Below are 16,257 nucleotides of genomic sequence, written 5' to 3' on the forward strand. Positions count from 1 at the left end.
TTTTTAGTAGAGATGGGGTTTCATCATGTTGGCCAGGCTGGCCTCTAACTCCCGACCTCAGGTGATCCGCCTGTGTCGGCCTCCCAAAGTGCTGGGATTACAGGCGTGAGCCACTGTGCCCAGCCTCATTTCAGTTTTCTATTATGTAGATGGAGGCTGTCTCTAAGGAACTCTCTCATACCAAATGAATCCTGAGCCTTACCAAAAGGCAGGGTTTTTTCCTTTGTAAATGTTTACATTCATATTCTAATAAATAGTACACTAATAATGGATTTTATGTATCATCCAGACCCATGACTCCCAAATCTATCTCTCTGATCTCGACCTCTTCTCTGCACTTCAAGTGCCTCTATATCCAATGGCCACAGATGTCTAACAGGCATCTCAACTTCATATGATGTCTCTCTAATTAGGAACATTATTTCTACCCCAAACCTGTTCCTCTGTTTTTCCAGTTTTAATAAATGACTCCACCATTCACCTGATTTCTCCAAGATGTATCCTCAATTATTCCCTTTCCTTCGTACCCTGTATCTAGTTAACCAGCAAGCTCTACCTTATTTGATCTGCTTCCAGTGCATATCTTGAATCCATCCACTTCTCTCTATTTCTGTTACCCTAATCTAAATTGTAATTATTTCTTGCCTGGGTCTTCTCCCTGATATTCTTGCCTGCTTGCTCTCAGTTTAATACTGAGCATCCAATGTGCTCTTTTAAAAACTTTACAATCAGCTTACTTAGTTTTCAGGTTGAAATGCTTTGAAGCAGAGCAGTGATCTGGGTCCTGCCGACTGCCAATTCCCACCTGGCTTATGCTCTGCATACACTTCCTTAAAGAGGCCAAGACCTCTCCCATCTCTGGGCTTTTCATTTGTTCCTTCTGCCTGGAATGCACTTCCCTCCGCTAATTTGTTCCTGTCCTGGCCTCTGAGAGCCTTTCTCCCCATTATCTTCTTATGACCCAGTTCTTTCCTTCATTGAACTAATCACAATCTTTAATTATATTTTTTGTTTATTTTTTTGGTCTTTGTCTTCTCCCTGTTGGAACGTTAGCTCTATGACAGACCTCTTCTAACTTGTTTGCCATTGTGTCCCTAACTTGGAGCCTAGCTCATGCCTGCCACATAACGGGTGCTCAGTAAATATTTGTTAAATGAATGAATCATACAGCAGCTCAACTTGGATTATAATTTAGATCTTCTCATTTATATTCCAGTACTTAGTCATGCTACCTCAAACAAAAATGGAGATAAGAAAAAAAATACTGACAGCCAAGCCCTCCCCTCACTCCACCAAAAAAGAGGGGTTGTTTTATGTGTGTGTATACATTTACTCAGTTCAATTCCAGCTTAACACCACTGGATATTAACTGTGTATATGATACTGTACTACAAGTTGGGACTTCAACATAAATTAAATGATACCCGCCTCTAAGATGAATAAAAGGACATGGGCAAATACACAACTAGCCACAAGTCAGCTGTTGTGTTATAAGCAACTGTGCTTAAGTAAATTAGCTAACCCCAAGACAGAAAGCAGCATATTCTTAGGATCCACTAATGATGCATTATTAAGACCAAACTCTTCCAAGGACTTGGGAGTAAGCTATGGCTCTGTTCTTTTCCAGCTGGCATTTTTTAACATCCCCTTGATGGCTTACATGTGTTGGAGCTTGCTGCAGCGGTGCTTTGGTCACAACTTCAGGTCTCATCTCCATCAAAGAAAATACTTGAAAATTATGCCTGTTCACCTACTTATGCTACTGCTGTACATCTGGCAAGTTTATTCCTGCTACTTTCTTTATGCGACATACGGCACCCTAGCTTTTTTATTCTCCCCTTTGCGGACCTGGTTGACACTGCTGACACCTGTTCTCATTCGTTGTGTGTGGACACTGAACTCCGCCAAGCTTGGAATCTTCATGGTGCAGTTAAAAAGCCACCTGAGCTCCTGAAGGCCATGTCTCACCACTGGCAGCTGGGCAGAAGCTCAGCCTCTGTGTCTATAGCCTAGGCCTCTACCCCAGTAGCAGGTGGAGGGCCAGTATTGGTGCGTGAGCTTTAGGGAGCTGCTGCTCGTTTGGACTCCTGGATGTTGGAGGGATTACCCACTACTGATACCTGCAGAATGGACTGCAGAAAAGTCTCAAAAATAATGCCTTTATTCCTTCCCTCCTCAAGGAGGCAAAGAGTTGATTTATCTTTGTGAAGAGAAAACCCTTATCTAGGACACCCACAGGGTAGGGGTTGGGTGTGTGTACGGGAGTGACTGAGGCCCAGTGTGTTTTTTAGGGGTTACCCCATGTAAAGCACCTACCGCTGTGCTTGAAATTCAGCAGCTGTCAAAGGTGCAATTTCAAGGGCAGGGAACCTTTGAGGATCTGGGCCCGACCCTGACCACGGCTGAGATATTAGTTCCCAGGCCTGTTTTCCCGCAGGATTGTGGGCTCTCTGCTTCCTTAGTCGGAAGTGTTTTCAACTAATCAAATAAATGAATGAATGATGAATAAGAAAGACCGTGAGCCTGAGCCTTGCTCGTGTGGCCTCGCTTAAGGGGCGAGAGAAGGCGTGGCCTGTCCTGGCCTCTGGGATGGTTGGTGCTGGACCTCTGGGGACAGGGTGGGGCGGGAGGAGGCGGGGCCAGGCCTGGTCTCTCATAATGGGATGGGTGGTGCTGGACCTCTGGGGGCGGGGCCGGGCCTCTGGGGCGGGGCTGGACGGCTTGTTGCCGGAAACGAGCCATTGACGCTGTGGCCCGGAAGTGGAGCGGCTGTCGCAGTGCGGCTCCGGCAGTGGCGGCGGAGGCCTGTGTTTGCGGCCTTCGGCAAGCGACTGAGATGGCGAGCGCAACTGCACCTGCAGCCGCAGCCCCCACCCTGGCTCCACCTTTGCAGCAGCTCCGGCACTTGGCGGAGGAGCTGCGGTTGCTCCTTCCTCGAGTGCGGGGTGAGCTGACGGAGTTGGAAAGCGCGACGGCAGGGGCGGGCTGGGGGAGAGGCCGGGATCCGGGAGAGGGCGGGCTCGGGGTCGCGGAGAGGGCGGGCTGGGGCGGCGGCGGCGGGGAGCCAGGCTCGGGCGAGGGAGGTAGGTCCGCTTACCTTAGCTTTTCCACTCGCCACCATTCGGCCCCCACACGCCACACCCACAAGTCGGCGAAGCCCAGGAGACCACCGAGGAGTTTAATCGAGAGATGTTCTGGAGAAGACTCAGTGAGTGCGCCTCCTGTCCCGGCTCCCCTTGCCTCAGTTCCTTCAGCGTCCCGACCCCTTTCCCTCTCGCTCTCCCCCAGGGAGGGGACTGCCCTCCTCCGCTGCATCCTTTCTGTGAGATACCTTACCCACCTCAGCACCTGAGAGGGTAAACTAGAATTCTAACATCGACATTCGGGAGGTGTTTTTGAGAAGTCTGGGTCGGTAAGGGAACGCGTATCTTCCAAGTCCGTGCAGCGCTAATGTATTGGCACCTGCCTTCTCTTCGGCCACCCCCCAGATGAGGCAGCTGTGACAGTGTCAAGGGAAGCCACGACTCTGACCACAGTCTTCTCTCAGCTTCCACTGCCGTCTCCACAGGTGGGCTTCACTTTCCTGGAATCCTTGGGCTGCCGAGTTACACCTTAGGAATCCTCTAATTTTCTTTCCACCTTTTACACGCATGCCAGGAGATTTATTTTCTTCATCTGTCCAATGAGGTTACCGTTTTTTACTTCACAGGCTTGTTGTGAAGACCGAATTGCCAAGTGCATTTCCTGGCGCGGAGTAGGCAGGTCTTATAAATATTGGTTCAATCTGAAGTTCACCCTGGTGGTTTCTTTTCTGATAATTTTTTAAGCACTTTTTTTGTGCTGGGTGTTTTCACATACTTGATGGCCATCTGACAGATGAGCAAGCAGGCTCAGCTCAGGTTAAGATTTAAAAAAAAGCAGGGGAGCTAGAATTTAAATCAAGGTCTATCTGATGTCTAAGGTACACCTATTCTGTTATACTACATAATACCCTTTTTGTATTATTTTTTGTATTTAATCAGTAACCTATGCAGATAGTATAAAATTCAAAAGATATCAAAGTTAAGTGTGTTAAGTTTATCGTTCCATCCACTTTCTCGTTTTTGTCTCCCCCAGTTCCTTTTGCATTATTCCACATATATTCTGTGCATATATACATTCATAAACATTTATCTTGTATGTGTCAGCTTCTTTTTACACAAATGGTAAGATACCATAAACACTGTTCTGGACCTTCCTTTAAATAAATTAACAATAGAGCTTAGAAATCAACTCTTAGCAGTTAGTATAAAGTTGTTCCGTTCTTTGTAATGACTGCATGGTATTCAATAGACTAGATACAAACATAATTTAACCATACTCTATGTGGACATTTAAGCTGTTTCCAACTTAGAATTACTGCAAACAGTGTTGTGATGAATTACCTAATTCTGTGTATGTATGTATATCAGTAGAAAAAATTCCCAGAAGTGGAATTGCTAGAACAAAGAATATATGCATTTTAAATATTCCTTTATTATTAAACTAGTGAAAGTAAGCATGTCGGCTGTGACCACGTATGCTCTATGCTTAGTTTTTCTAGAGCTGTGTATCCTTAATATGGGAGTAAGATTCTTTTAAAATGGCATATTCACTGCCTTATTTGATTTTCATAGTCAATAGTTTTAATTTCTCAGTCTACATATATAGGTGTTTGGAAAGAATATAGGTATCTTCTGCTGCATGTACCTACAGTGATAAACTCTCTCCTCCTCACATACCTTTGAGATTTTTTTTTTTTTTTTTTTGAGGCAAAGTCTCACTCTGTCACTCAGGCTGAAGTGCAGTGGCACAGTCTCGGCTCACTGCATCCTCTGCCTACCCGGTTCGAGCAGTTCTCCTGCCTCAGCCTCTCGAGTAGCTGGAATTACAGGCACCCGCCACCATGCCTGGCTAATTTTTGTATTTTTAGTTGAGACGGGGTTTCACCATGTTGGGCAGGCTAGTCTCGAACTCCTGACCTCAAGTGATCTGCCTACCTTGACCTCCCAAAGTGTAGGGATTACAGGCGTGAGCCACCGTGCCTGGCCTACCTTTGAGATTTGTAATGAGGAAACAAGAGATGAATTGTATGACGGCACTTTAAAAGATTCATGGAAAATAGACTATTTCAAAAAGAGTAGTTAATATTATCTTATTTTTCTTTTTTTTTTTTTTTTTTTTTGAGACGGAGTCTCACTGTGTCTCCCAGGCTGGAGTGCAGTGGCGCGATCTCGGCTCACTGCAAGCTCCGCCCCCCGGGTTCACACCATTCTCCCACCTCAGCCTCCCAAGTAGCTGGGACTACAGGCGCCGGCTACCGCGCCCGGCTAGTTTTTTGTATTTTTAGTAGAGACGGGATTTCACCATGTTAGCCAGGATAGTCTCGATCTCCTGACCTTGTGATCCACCCGCCTCGGCCTCCCAAAATATTATCTTATTTTTCTTATCTGCTAACCCCTTTCTTTCAAATACACTTAGGACTTGCTGCTAAAACTCACTGCAAGTAAGATACCACAAGGAGGCAGCATAGAACTGATTTTCTATACATGCTCAGGACAGTAGTTTCACTCATAGATGAAAAATTAGAATTTGGATTTATTTGAAATATATACAAATATTCAAGTATATACATATATTCAAATAAATACATATATGTATATATGTGTGTATATATACACATACATACACATGAATCATCATTGCCTTCTTGAGATCTCACCACTTTAGTCCTACTAAAAGATGGGTGGATTTTTTTTGTTTTTTTAAAATTCCAATCTGCATGGAATGATACTTTAATAAAATTATGTGCTTGGATGTTGAATAAATGTCAAATTACCATAAAAGTTTCTAAACACTCTCAGTCACTGTCCTTATCTTATCCCTGACTGGTCACAGTTTGTAGACTGGCTCCAACCTGGACCACATCTGTATAGTATTGACTTAGAATTTAAGTCAATTGAGGACAAGGAAGATGAGAAGCCAGTGACCACCTAGAAGGAAAATAGTTAACATCAAGCATTGTTGAGTCCATGCTAGTTACCTTTAGTTACATATTGTGATTCTGTTAAGAGAGAGAGACCTGGTTAGTGATCTAATAACCATGGTCTATCAGTTGGTCTGTCTGTCTGTCTCTCTCCCTCTCTTTTCTGTAAAGGGCCAGTTAGTAAACATTTTAGATTTTGTAGCCAACTACCCAACTCTGCCCTTATAGAGCAAACATAACTACAGACATGTAAACCAATGAGTATGACTGTGTCCCAATACACTTTATTTACAAAAACAGGCAGTGGGGCCTGAGTTGGCCTGAGGACCACAGTTTGCCAACTCCTGGTCTAAGATATCATGAATATCTTGGGATACAGTGTATCAGGAATAAGTTTTTTCCTGCTGTTTCTTAATGGTTTATTGAGTTGTCAGCCCAATGTCTACTATATAGCTAACTCCTCTCTGGTATGTGATGAGTATAGCAGAAGGCCTACCTTCATACTAGGACTTCAGAAAATGTTTGATGATGCTGTAGAAATAGCTGCCTTAGGCCGGACGCAGTGGCTTACACCTGTAATCTCAGCACTTTGGGAGGCTGAGGGAGGTGGATCGCCTGAGGTCAGGAGTTCAAGACCAATGTGGCCAACATGGCAAAACCCCATCTCTACTAAAAATACAAAAAATTAACCAGGTGTGGTGGTGGGCGCCTGTAATCCCAGCTACTTGGGAGACTGAGGCAGAAGAATTGCTTGAACCTGGGAGGTGGAGGTTGCAGTGAGTTGAGACTGACTATGCCATTGCACTCCAGCCTGGTTGACAGAGCAAGACTCTGTCTCGAAAGAAAGAAAAAGAAAAGAAATATCTGCTGTATTCCACAGTAGAAGGGTTGACCACTTTGATCTAATCTGTTTCCTTTTTCATAGGAAACCCAGAAGTTCTGTGAACAAGTCCATGCTGCCATCAAGGCATTTATTGCAGTGTACTATTTGCTTCCAAAGGATCAGGGTAAGCCGCATAGTAGATCTTTGCTAATATTGTGGATTATGTCCTGTGACTTTTACTTTTACCCGACTTGAACATATAACTTTCTCCCATACAATACAGTCAAGGATAATTTTGTAATGTAAGTGACTTAAATAATCAAGCCATTATTCTAAGATACAGATGCTTTGTTCCTATGACTTCCCATCTCCCCTGCCTTGCCTGACTTGTAAGGCTTTTAATTTTCACAGGCTTCTCCCTCTTCACCCCGTTTTAACACCACAGATGCTGGCTGGCTCTCAGCCCCATATGCAGGCTCAGGCCATCCTTAGTTTCCTCCACCCATATTATATCTCACCCTATTTCTGAACATCTTCATAGGTTAAATGGCCTCCAGCCCTGCCTGTAGAATCATGCATTGATTATAATCATGCCAAAATTATAACTGAATACATGTCATGGATCTTCAGGGTTACTCAAGTGGCTTAAACTTCAAGTGTTTCATCTACAGTTGTTAAGAGATCACGGTCTTTAACGAATGAATACATGGTGTCACAGAAAGATTTTGTTCCAGATCTCTTTTAAAGAAAACACTAAGGAATGGCAGGAGGGGCAAGAAAATGCCATGGGGATATAAGTAAGACCTGAGTTTTGTGTTAGCATGTAGGTTAAAGCATGGGGGTGTACATTACCTTATAGTTCTGTAATGCTTAGACTCAGGAAAGCAGATGGTGCTTCTGAAAAGAACACCAGGCTGCTTATTCTTTGGGTTTGGCCACAGGGATCACCCTGAGAAAGCTGGTACGGGGCGCCACCCTGGACATCGTGGATGGCATGGCTCAGCTCATGGAAGTACTTTCCATCACTCCAACTCAGAGGTAGTGATGCCACAGTTTAGGTTATCGGTTATTGGGGTTCCTTGCCTAAGAGGGGAAAAACTCATTTTAACAGCAAAGTTACTGACAGCTGAGAGTAATGACCAGCAGGAAGGAGCTTTTTAGGAGACAGGAACCTAGGTTATTAATTTATCCTTATTGATTTCTTTCCCCAGCCCTGAGAACAATGACCTTATTTCCTACAACAGTGTCTGGGTTGCGTGCCAGCAGATGCCTCAGATACCAAGAGGTGAGTAAAAGTGGGAAGTGGGCCGTGTCTGCTGCCCAAAGCAGAGAGACCTCTCATGTTTAGCTTCCAGCTTTGTAACATGTATGTATTTGAATTTATATAAACAGTCTGGTGAAACATATATATTTTATTATCAAAATTAATAGGTAGGTATTAATACTTTTTGTCATTCTCTAGTTCTCATACTTCTAAATTCCACTCTGCTTTGCTGTGGCTCTGTCTCTTGTTGGACAAATATGGTTTGTTTTCCTAGTCCTACCCCAAGAGTAGTATTATGGAGCACACAGAAGCAGTTATGAGGTAGAGACAGCTAAGCCAAAACAGTGGTTGTCCAAGAGGACCATGATGATAAACATCATGTGACCATTTTATTTCTTCTTGTGGTGAATAAAATACAAGCTTTTTAAACCCCTGTCTAGATACCAGGGGATATAGTGAGAAGAATTTTTTATTAAACCACCACCCTTGTCAACTGTCCTTGGCACTCCCTTTAATAGGAACAATGTGGTTGTTCCTTGCAGCCTTAAGAAAATTCTTGGGGTTTTCCTCTAATTCTAGTGCTTCTGATTTTTCACTCATAGATAACAAAGCTGCAGCTCTTTTGATGCTGACCAAGAATGTGGATTTTGTGAAGGATGCACATGAAGAAATGGAGCGGGTGAGGGGACCTCCATCATTGGAAGGCAACTCCTTGACTAGTAGATGAGAATTAATTATAAAGAGAGATTTCCTAAGCATTGCCAGATAGGTCCCCTTCTCACTACTGTCTTCTGTCTTCCATCTTCCACTCCTTGTTAGTGTGTGATTTACTACCACTCCTCTCCGTTCCCTTACTGGACAAGGAGAGCAAGAAACAGGGTTTATGAAATGATTCTACTCTGTAACCGTTAGTGAAGTGGCTGGCTAAGGTTTTTTTTTTTTTTTTTTGAGACGGAGTCTTGCTCTGTCGCCCAGGCTGGAATGCCGTGGTGCGATCTCGGCTCACTGCAAGCTCCGCTTCCTGGGTTCATGCCATTCTCCTGCCTCAGCCTCCCGAGCAGCTGGGACTACAGGTGCCCGCCACCACGCCCGGCTAACTTTTGTATTTTTAGTAGAGACGGGGTTTCACCGTGTTAGCCAGGATGGTCTCAATCTCCTGACCTCGCGATCCGCCCACCTTGGCCTCCCAAAGTGCTGGGATTACAGGCGTGAGCCACCGCGCCCAGCCTGGCTAAGGTTTTTGGACAACTAAGGCACGGTGGTAAAAGTGTAATAGGCCTTTTTTTTTTTTGCATTCACATACATCATGGTATGCCTTAGGCTGTGGAAGAATGCGACCCTTACTCTGGCCTCTTGAATGATACTGACGAGAACAACTCTGACAACCACAGTGATGAGGATGATGTGTTGGGGTTTCCAAGCAATCAGGACTTGTATTGGTCAGAGGATGATCAAGAGCTGATAATCCCCTGCCTTGCACTGGTGAGAGCATCCAAAGCCTGCCTGAAGAAAATTCGGATCTTAGTGGCAGAGAATGGGAAGAAGGATCAGGTGGCACAGCTGGATGACATTGTGGATATTTCTGATGAAATCAGCCCTAGGTAAGCATGATCTCCACTTGAAACATCTGAGCAGCAGCTTTCTGATCTCAATTTGTACTGGGAAATTTTGAAATTTTTGAAATTTTTCAAACCTATAGGAAAGTTAAAAAAGTACCTTCGGTGAACACTCCTATATCCTTCTATTAGAGTCGCCTATTGTTCACATTTTTTTCCTATATTGGTTTATTTCTCAAGAGAGATGTTTCATATTTATTCCAGAATCTTTTGAGAGTAAATTGCAGGCAGCAATGACATTTCACCCCTAAATACTTCAGTATGTATCTCCTGAAATGCTCTTATTCCTACTCCACATCCAAGAAATTTGACATTGAATATAATAATATTATCTAATATTCAGATTTCTCCAGTTGTCTCTATCTAAAATGTCATATAAATTCAGGGTTCTGTCAAGGTCCCACATTGCATTTAATTGTCATCTCTTTAGTCTCTTGAAATCTAGAACAGTTCCTGTCCTTTGTAATCTTTTTTTAAAAAATCAACATTTTAAAAAGAAACCAGGTCAGTTGTCTCATAAAATATCCAACAACCTGGATTCATGTGATGGTTAGTTCTCATTTTTGCAAGAATATCGTATAATTGAGTGTTTTATACATCTCACTTTATCATATTAGGGAGGCACATGGTGTTGGTTTGCCTCATTATTGGTGGTACTAAATTTGATCACTTAAAGTGGTGCTCACTTTAGTAAAGTTATATTTTGCTCTAATTTTAGCTTCCATTGATGACCTGCCTGCCTTTATTAGTTATTAAACTGATGTTTTCATATCCTCACATTTTTGACTGAATTGATCATGCACCCTACTATGAACCAAGGGAATTTTTCCCCCCAACTTCCTAGTGAAATGGGGTATGCTTGTTTCAATAAAGACTGGTTGAACTTATTCTGTATTGGTTGCCCCGTTGCCCAATTTTAAAAACTGACAGGCATTTCTGGGACAGTTTCTTACTGTTGACATCCATAGTTGTGTATTAGAAACAACTTGGCTGCATTTCTTTTTTTGTTAATGATTACTTTGTTTTCTGCTCTTAGTGTGGATGATTTGGCTCTGAGCATATATCCACCTATGTGTCACCTGACCGTGCGAATCAATGTAAGTACTGGCTTTGAGGGAATAGCTACAGATGTAATGGGTGGAACTTCACTAATCACTAGTATTTCCTCTAAGCTATAGGGTACATATTTATTTGTCACATTTGGATGCAAGTACAACAGCAATGTCACAGTTCTTGCATGTGTTTGGGGTTGATAAATATTTGCTGAAGTTGAATTATAATAGCCATGAGCTTTGATAGTTCTCTCTTCCATAATCACCTGGGTAATCATTTAGAAAAGCCCAAAGACCTTAGAAAATGCTGCTTTAAGTCTGGGCGTGGTAGCTCACACCTGTAATCCTGGCACTCCGGGAGGCTGAGACCCGCGGATCACCTGAGGTCAGGAGTTGAGACCAGCCTGGCCAACATGGCGAAACCGTGTCTCTACTAAGAATACAAGGCCAGGCGTGGTGGCTTACGGCTATAATCCCAGCACTTTGGGAGGCCGAGGTGGGCGGATCATGAGGTCAGGATATCCAGACCATCCTGGCTAACATGGTGAAACCCCGTCTCTACTAAAAATACAAAAAATTGGCCGGGCGTGGTGGCTCACGCCTGTAATCGCAGCACTTTGGGAGGCCGAGGCGGGCGGATCACAAGGTCAGGAGATCGAGACCATCCTGGCGAACATGGTGAAACCCCGTCTCTACTAAAAATACAAAAAAATTAGCTGGGCGTGGTGGTGGGCGCCTGTAGTCCCAGCTACTGGGGAGGCTGAGGCAGGAGAATGGTGTGAACCCGGGAGGTGGAGCTTGCAGTGAGCCGAGATCGCGCCACTGCACTCCAGCCTGGGCGACAGAGCGAGACTCCATCTCAAAAAAAAAAAAAAAAACCCAAAAAATCAGCCAGGCGTGGTGGCGCGCGCCTGTAGTCCCAGCTGCTCGGGAGGCTGAGGCAGGAGAATGACGTGAACCTGTGAGGCGGAGCTTGCAGTGAGCCGAGATGGCGCCACTGCACTCCAGCCTGGGCTACAGAGCGAGACTCCGTCTCAAAAAAAAAAAAGAATACAAAAATTAGCCGGGCATCATGCGCCTGTAATCCCAGCTAACTCGGGAGGCTGAGGCAAGAGAATCACTTGAACCCGGAAAGTGGAAGTTGCAGTGAGTCGAGATTGCGCTACTGCACTCCAGCCTGGGCAACAGAGCAAGACTCTGTCTCAAAAAAAAAAAAAAAAAGAAAATGCTTCTTTGAAAAGAAAGTCTTAATTACAGAGTAATTTAGGAACTTCTCAACCTGAAGTCACAAGTTTCTAATTTCTAGACTAGGCAGCAATTAGATTGAACTCTAGCTGTTCAGAAGTAGCTGGCTGAGGTCACAAGTTTCTAATTTGTAGTCGAGGCAGAAATAAGTGTTCCAGAAACATACTCTGTTCTAATACAAACAGTGTGATTTAACCATGGAGAGTCAAGTTTCTTATAAAAATCTGATTTTATTGTATTCTTTGAAGTTCTGTGCTGTGCCCTTTGCTAGAGACACTTCTGTTCTCTCTAATGGTATTGGAAAGAGCAGTAAAACTGCCAGATAGTTTATATTTTACAATCCAATGTATCAATTTTAGTAATAACTGATAAATTGAATAATGGAAATTAGATTCATCAGAAGTGTCTTCATGATGTACAAACACCTTGAAGCAGAATAGGATCCTTTTGGGCATTAACTTTTTTTGGCATTAACTTTTTAAAAATTGACTTCCCAAGAAACAAACGTTTTTAGTCAGCTATCCCAAACATAGTATCTGCTCTAGCAATTTTAAAATGTGTACTGCATATGCATCTTATATGTATTGATATTTTATGTTAAACGTCTCCATGTTATCCTTATATTGGTGTTCTTAAAATTCTTTATGCTTTTTTTTTTTTTTTTTTGAGACGGAGTCTCGCTCTGTCGCCCAGGCTGGAGTGCAGTGGCCGGATCTCAGCTCACTGCAAGCTCCGCCTCCCGGGTTCACGCCATTCTCCTGCCTCAGCCTCCCGAGTAGCTGGGACTACAGGTGCCGCCACCTCGCCCGGCTAGTTTTTTGTATTTTTTAGTAGAGAGGGGGTTTCACCGTGTTAGCCAGGATGGTCTCGATCTCCTGACCTCGTGATCCATCCGTCTCGGCCTCCCAAAGTGCTGGGATTACAGGCTTGAGCCACCGCGTCCGGCCTTTTTTTTTTTTTTAAAAAAGGAGCCTTAGTCATTTCTGCTTTATATTTTGAGCTATTAGCATTTGGGACCAATTCAGGTTACATTTTCCTTTTTCTGTCCTTTTTTAAATTGAAAATATTTTAGATCTAAAAAATTTATTAAAATGTTATAGCAATGGTATTAACAAGATCTTGCTAAATGAAAAGAACCCGTATTCCTGCCACCCTAACCTAATCAGCATTTTTAAGTTTTGCATACTTCCTTCAGATTCTTTTTCTAAATGATTTTTTTATTACTTGGGTCTTTTAAAATATTTGAGCTCACCTTTTTATGGTAGGGCTCGGGGTGAATAACTTCTGTGTTTCTTTTCTAGTCTGCAAAACTTGTATCTGTTTTAAAGAAGGCACTTGAAATTACAAAGTAAGTATGAAAGCTTCTGATACAGCTTTTTGAGAGTAAAACGGAACTCTTGTCCAGACATTCTCAACTCCCTAGCCCCCATTTCAAGGAGTGGGAAAGGGTGGGTGTGGGATTTTCTTTCAACTTCAGTTGTGGGGCAGCTGAGATTCTGCAAAGAAGCTTCCCTTTAAAAACATTTTAGTTTTCCCTGTGCTCCCTCCTGAGGGTAGGTTTTCCCTTGATGCCCTAACAAGTTTAACTTGTTTCTTTCCTATTCTATTCTCAGAGCAAGTCATGTGACCCCTCAGCCGGAAGATAGTTGGATCCCTTTACTTATTAATGCCATTGATCATTGCATGAATAGAATCAAGGAGCTTACTCAGAGTGAACTTGAATTATGACTTTTCAGGCTCATTTGTACTCTCTTCTCCCCCTCTCACCATCATGGTCAGGCTCTGATGTCTGCTTTTAAAATGGAGCTAGAATGCTTGCTGGATTGAAAGTGAGTGCCTGTCTATATTTAGCAAGGGACACTATTACCAAAGATTGTTGGTTAGGCCAGGTTGGCACCTATTTATAAACCATATGCATATAATATATTTTTCTGTGCTATATATGAAAAATAATTGCATGATTTCTCATTCTTGAGTCATTTCTCAGAGATTCCTAGGAAAGCTGCCTTATTCTCTTTTTACAGTAAAGTGTGTTGTTTTCATTGTAAAGATGTTGATGGTCTCAATAAAATGCTAACTTGCCAGTGATTAAACGAGTACCCTTCAAAAGTGTCTTTTTACCAGAAATACAGTGGATTGAGACTAGAACATTGCTTTCATTTGGGTTTGTAGGTTTAAAAATCTGATTCTGATCAGAAGTATATTTAGAACAAAACACTTTATTTATAAAAGATTACTCCAAAATTCATCTTAGTATTTCACCATGTTACATGTTATTATCAGCAAGTCCTTCTGAATATTATCCCAGATTACTCCCTGTCTCACAAATATATTGGCATTGAGCTCATTTGTTACGTTTGCCCACCTTATTGAACAGATTTATTTTCTTTATACATACTTGTGTTGTCCTCTGTTATGTGTGTCCCCAAATGTAAATACCAAATTTTTATAAATTAAAATTTTTTAGTGTATTAGAGATTTTGTGTAATTTTAAGGGCCTTTTCAGTTCATCCTTTTGCAAAACCATCACCACTTAATTGTACTTTTGCATCGGTCTAGAAGACTGCATATTGGAAAGCAGCGTAAACCTGTAATGATGTATATTCTGGTGAGCTGAATAGGGCCTTATGCATGTCCTACAGGTCTCCGGCACCTCTCATGCCCATCATCTTCCTTCTGTAGGTGTAATTCATCACATATGCCTTTCTGCCCTCTTTAGGTATAATCAGCAACAGCAGTCATTCTTTGAGTGACTAATGTATACTTGGGGTTGAAATTCTTTAAGCCAAATGAGTTTTAATGGACTGTTTTGAAGTGCCATTTTGTACTGTTAACAAGTGTCATAAAGGGAAGGAACTAGAATCAAACTGATAGAGTGCCAAGGCAACAAAGTAACATAAACAAAATAACTTTGTACAACAGGAGACTAGTTCTTTTATCCTTTCATATAGAGCCTATGTTTTATATACTTTTATATTTCTCTGCTGGACCAAATTCATGTTATTAACATCAGACTTTAATTGTGGGATACTTAATGAATATAGAACTCTAATATAAAGACCAAGGGCCGGGCGCGGTGGCTCAAGCCTGTAATCCCAGCACTTTGGGAGGCCGAGACGGGTGGATCACGAGGTCAGAAGATCGAGACCATCCTGGCTAACACGGTGAAACCCCGTCTCTACTAAAAAACACAAAAAACTAGCCGGGCGAGGTGGCGGGCACCGGTAGTCCCAGCTACTCGGGAGGCTGAGGCAGGAGAATGGCGTAAACCCAGGAGGCGGAGCTTGCAGTGAGCTGAGATCGTGCCACTGCACTCCAGCCTGGGCGACAGAGCGAGACTCTGTCTCAAAAAAAAAAAAAACAAACCTATCTGTAGCTGAATTTTTCTTTCAGGTCCTATATTGTATAACTTCGTTCAGTCATGTTTGGATCTTTAAGGATAACGATCAGGGAAAGCACTGATCAATGTAAATTTTTTTTTTTTTTTTTTTTTTTTTTGGAATCTCACTCTGGCCCCTAAGCTGGAGTGCAGTGGCACAATCTCAGCTCACTGCAACCTCCGCCTCCCAGGTTCTCAAGCGATTGTCTGGCTTCAGCCTCCCGAGTAGCTGGGACTACAGATGCACACCACCATGCCCAGCTAATTTTTGTGTTTTTAGTAGAGATGGAATTTCACCATGTTGGCCAGGCTGGTCTTGAACTCCTGACCTCAGGTGATCTGCCCACGTCAGCCTCCCAAAGTGCTGGGATTACAGGTGTGAGCCACCGAGCCCAGCTTGATCAATGTAATTTTGAGATTACCTAAAAATTCCATTTTGGGATAATATCCCACTTCATCAGAAATATAAGAATGATTTAAGTGTTAGATCCTTTCCTTTACCCGTAAGTTACGAATGTATTAATGAGCAGTAAAATGGTTGTGAAAAACCTGAACCTGAACAATCTGAATGTACTCTTTAAAGGTAACTGAGCACCTTTTCAAAGGCTTCTTTTTGTCATTTCAGCCCAGTAGTGTCTATTGTAAGACAGCTGGTCTTCATGGCTGCCTTAGCTGAGGTAACAGAAATAAACATCTTGTCTATTGATTTCTGGGAATCTGGTTTTGTTCTTGGTCACTCTTCTGCTTATCCCGAACGACTATTCATTTGTCTGATAAAGTGATGTAGTTTGGATATTCAACCCGGCGAACCTCATGTTGAAATTTGATCACCAGTGTTGGAGGTGGGGCCTAATGGGAGGTGTTTGGATCCCTC

At 42.8% G+C, this 16,257-nt stretch overlaps 2 protein-coding genes across 31 annotated transcripts in view; both read left to right on the top strand.

The window, feature by feature from the left end:
* The window catches only part of TMEM62 (transmembrane protein 62), a 47,324-nt gene extending 44,806 nt beyond the window's left edge, over positions 1 to 2,518 (top strand). For 23 of the 28 annotated variants that reach the window (XM_025389735.1, XM_025389750.1, XM_025389739.1 and 20 more), the window contains one exon: positions 1,628 to 2,515. In XM_025389735.1, coding sequence (XP_025245520.1) covers positions 1,628 to 1,954 — 327 coding nt within the window. In that variant the 3' untranslated portion in view covers positions 1,955 to 2,515. Of the gene's footprint in view, positions 1 to 1,627 lie in introns of all 28 variants that reach the window. The other 5 variants (XM_025389729.1, XM_025389732.1, XM_025389727.1 and 2 more) reach the window with 1 other exon arrangement.
* On the top strand, positions 2,513 to 14,097 carry CCNDBP1 (cyclin D1 binding protein 1). 3 transcript variants are annotated; one of them, XM_025389758.1, is made up of 11 exons: positions 2,513 to 2,945; positions 3,149 to 3,208; positions 3,489 to 3,568; positions 6,930 to 7,011; positions 7,769 to 7,865; positions 8,039 to 8,112; positions 8,694 to 8,770; positions 9,412 to 9,692; positions 10,744 to 10,804; positions 13,306 to 13,352; positions 13,618 to 14,097. In XM_025389758.1, the coding sequence occupies exons 1-11, from the start codon at positions 2,837 to 2,839 to the stop codon at positions 13,730 to 13,732; spliced, it is 1,083 nt and encodes a 360-aa protein (XP_025245543.1). In that variant the 5' UTR covers positions 2,513 to 2,836; the 3' UTR covers positions 13,733 to 14,097. The 3 variants fall into 3 exon arrangements, with proteins under 3 accessions (XP_025245543.1, XP_025245542.1, XP_025245541.1); XM_025389757.1 differs by lacking the exon at positions 3,489 to 3,568; XM_025389756.1 differs by lacking the exon at positions 3,489 to 3,568 and having other exon boundaries at positions 2,696 to 3,208.
* Positions 14,098 to 16,257: the final 2,160 nt, after the last annotated feature.

The sequence above is a fragment of the Theropithecus gelada genome, chromosome 7a (assembly GCF_003255815.1).
Source record: "Theropithecus gelada isolate Dixy chromosome 7a, Tgel_1.0, whole genome shotgun sequence".
Classification (NCBI taxonomy): domain Eukaryota; kingdom Metazoa; phylum Chordata; class Mammalia; order Primates; family Cercopithecidae; genus Theropithecus; species Theropithecus gelada.

Bases quoted from the DNA above. Each gene is read 5' to 3' on its own strand.
- CCNDBP1 (XM_025389756.1), top strand. From the start codon at position 2,837: ATGGCGAGCGCAACTGCACCTGCAGCCGCAGCCCCCACCCTGGCTCCA. The intron at 7,012-7,768 runs GTAAGCCGCATA...GTTTGGCCACAG, and splicing joins TTTGCTTCCAAAGGATCAGG to GGATCACCCTGAGAAAGCTG. The intron at 13,353-13,617 runs GTAAGTATGAAA...TTCTATTCTCAG, and splicing joins AAGGCACTTGAAATTACAAA to AGCAAGTCATGTGACCCCTC.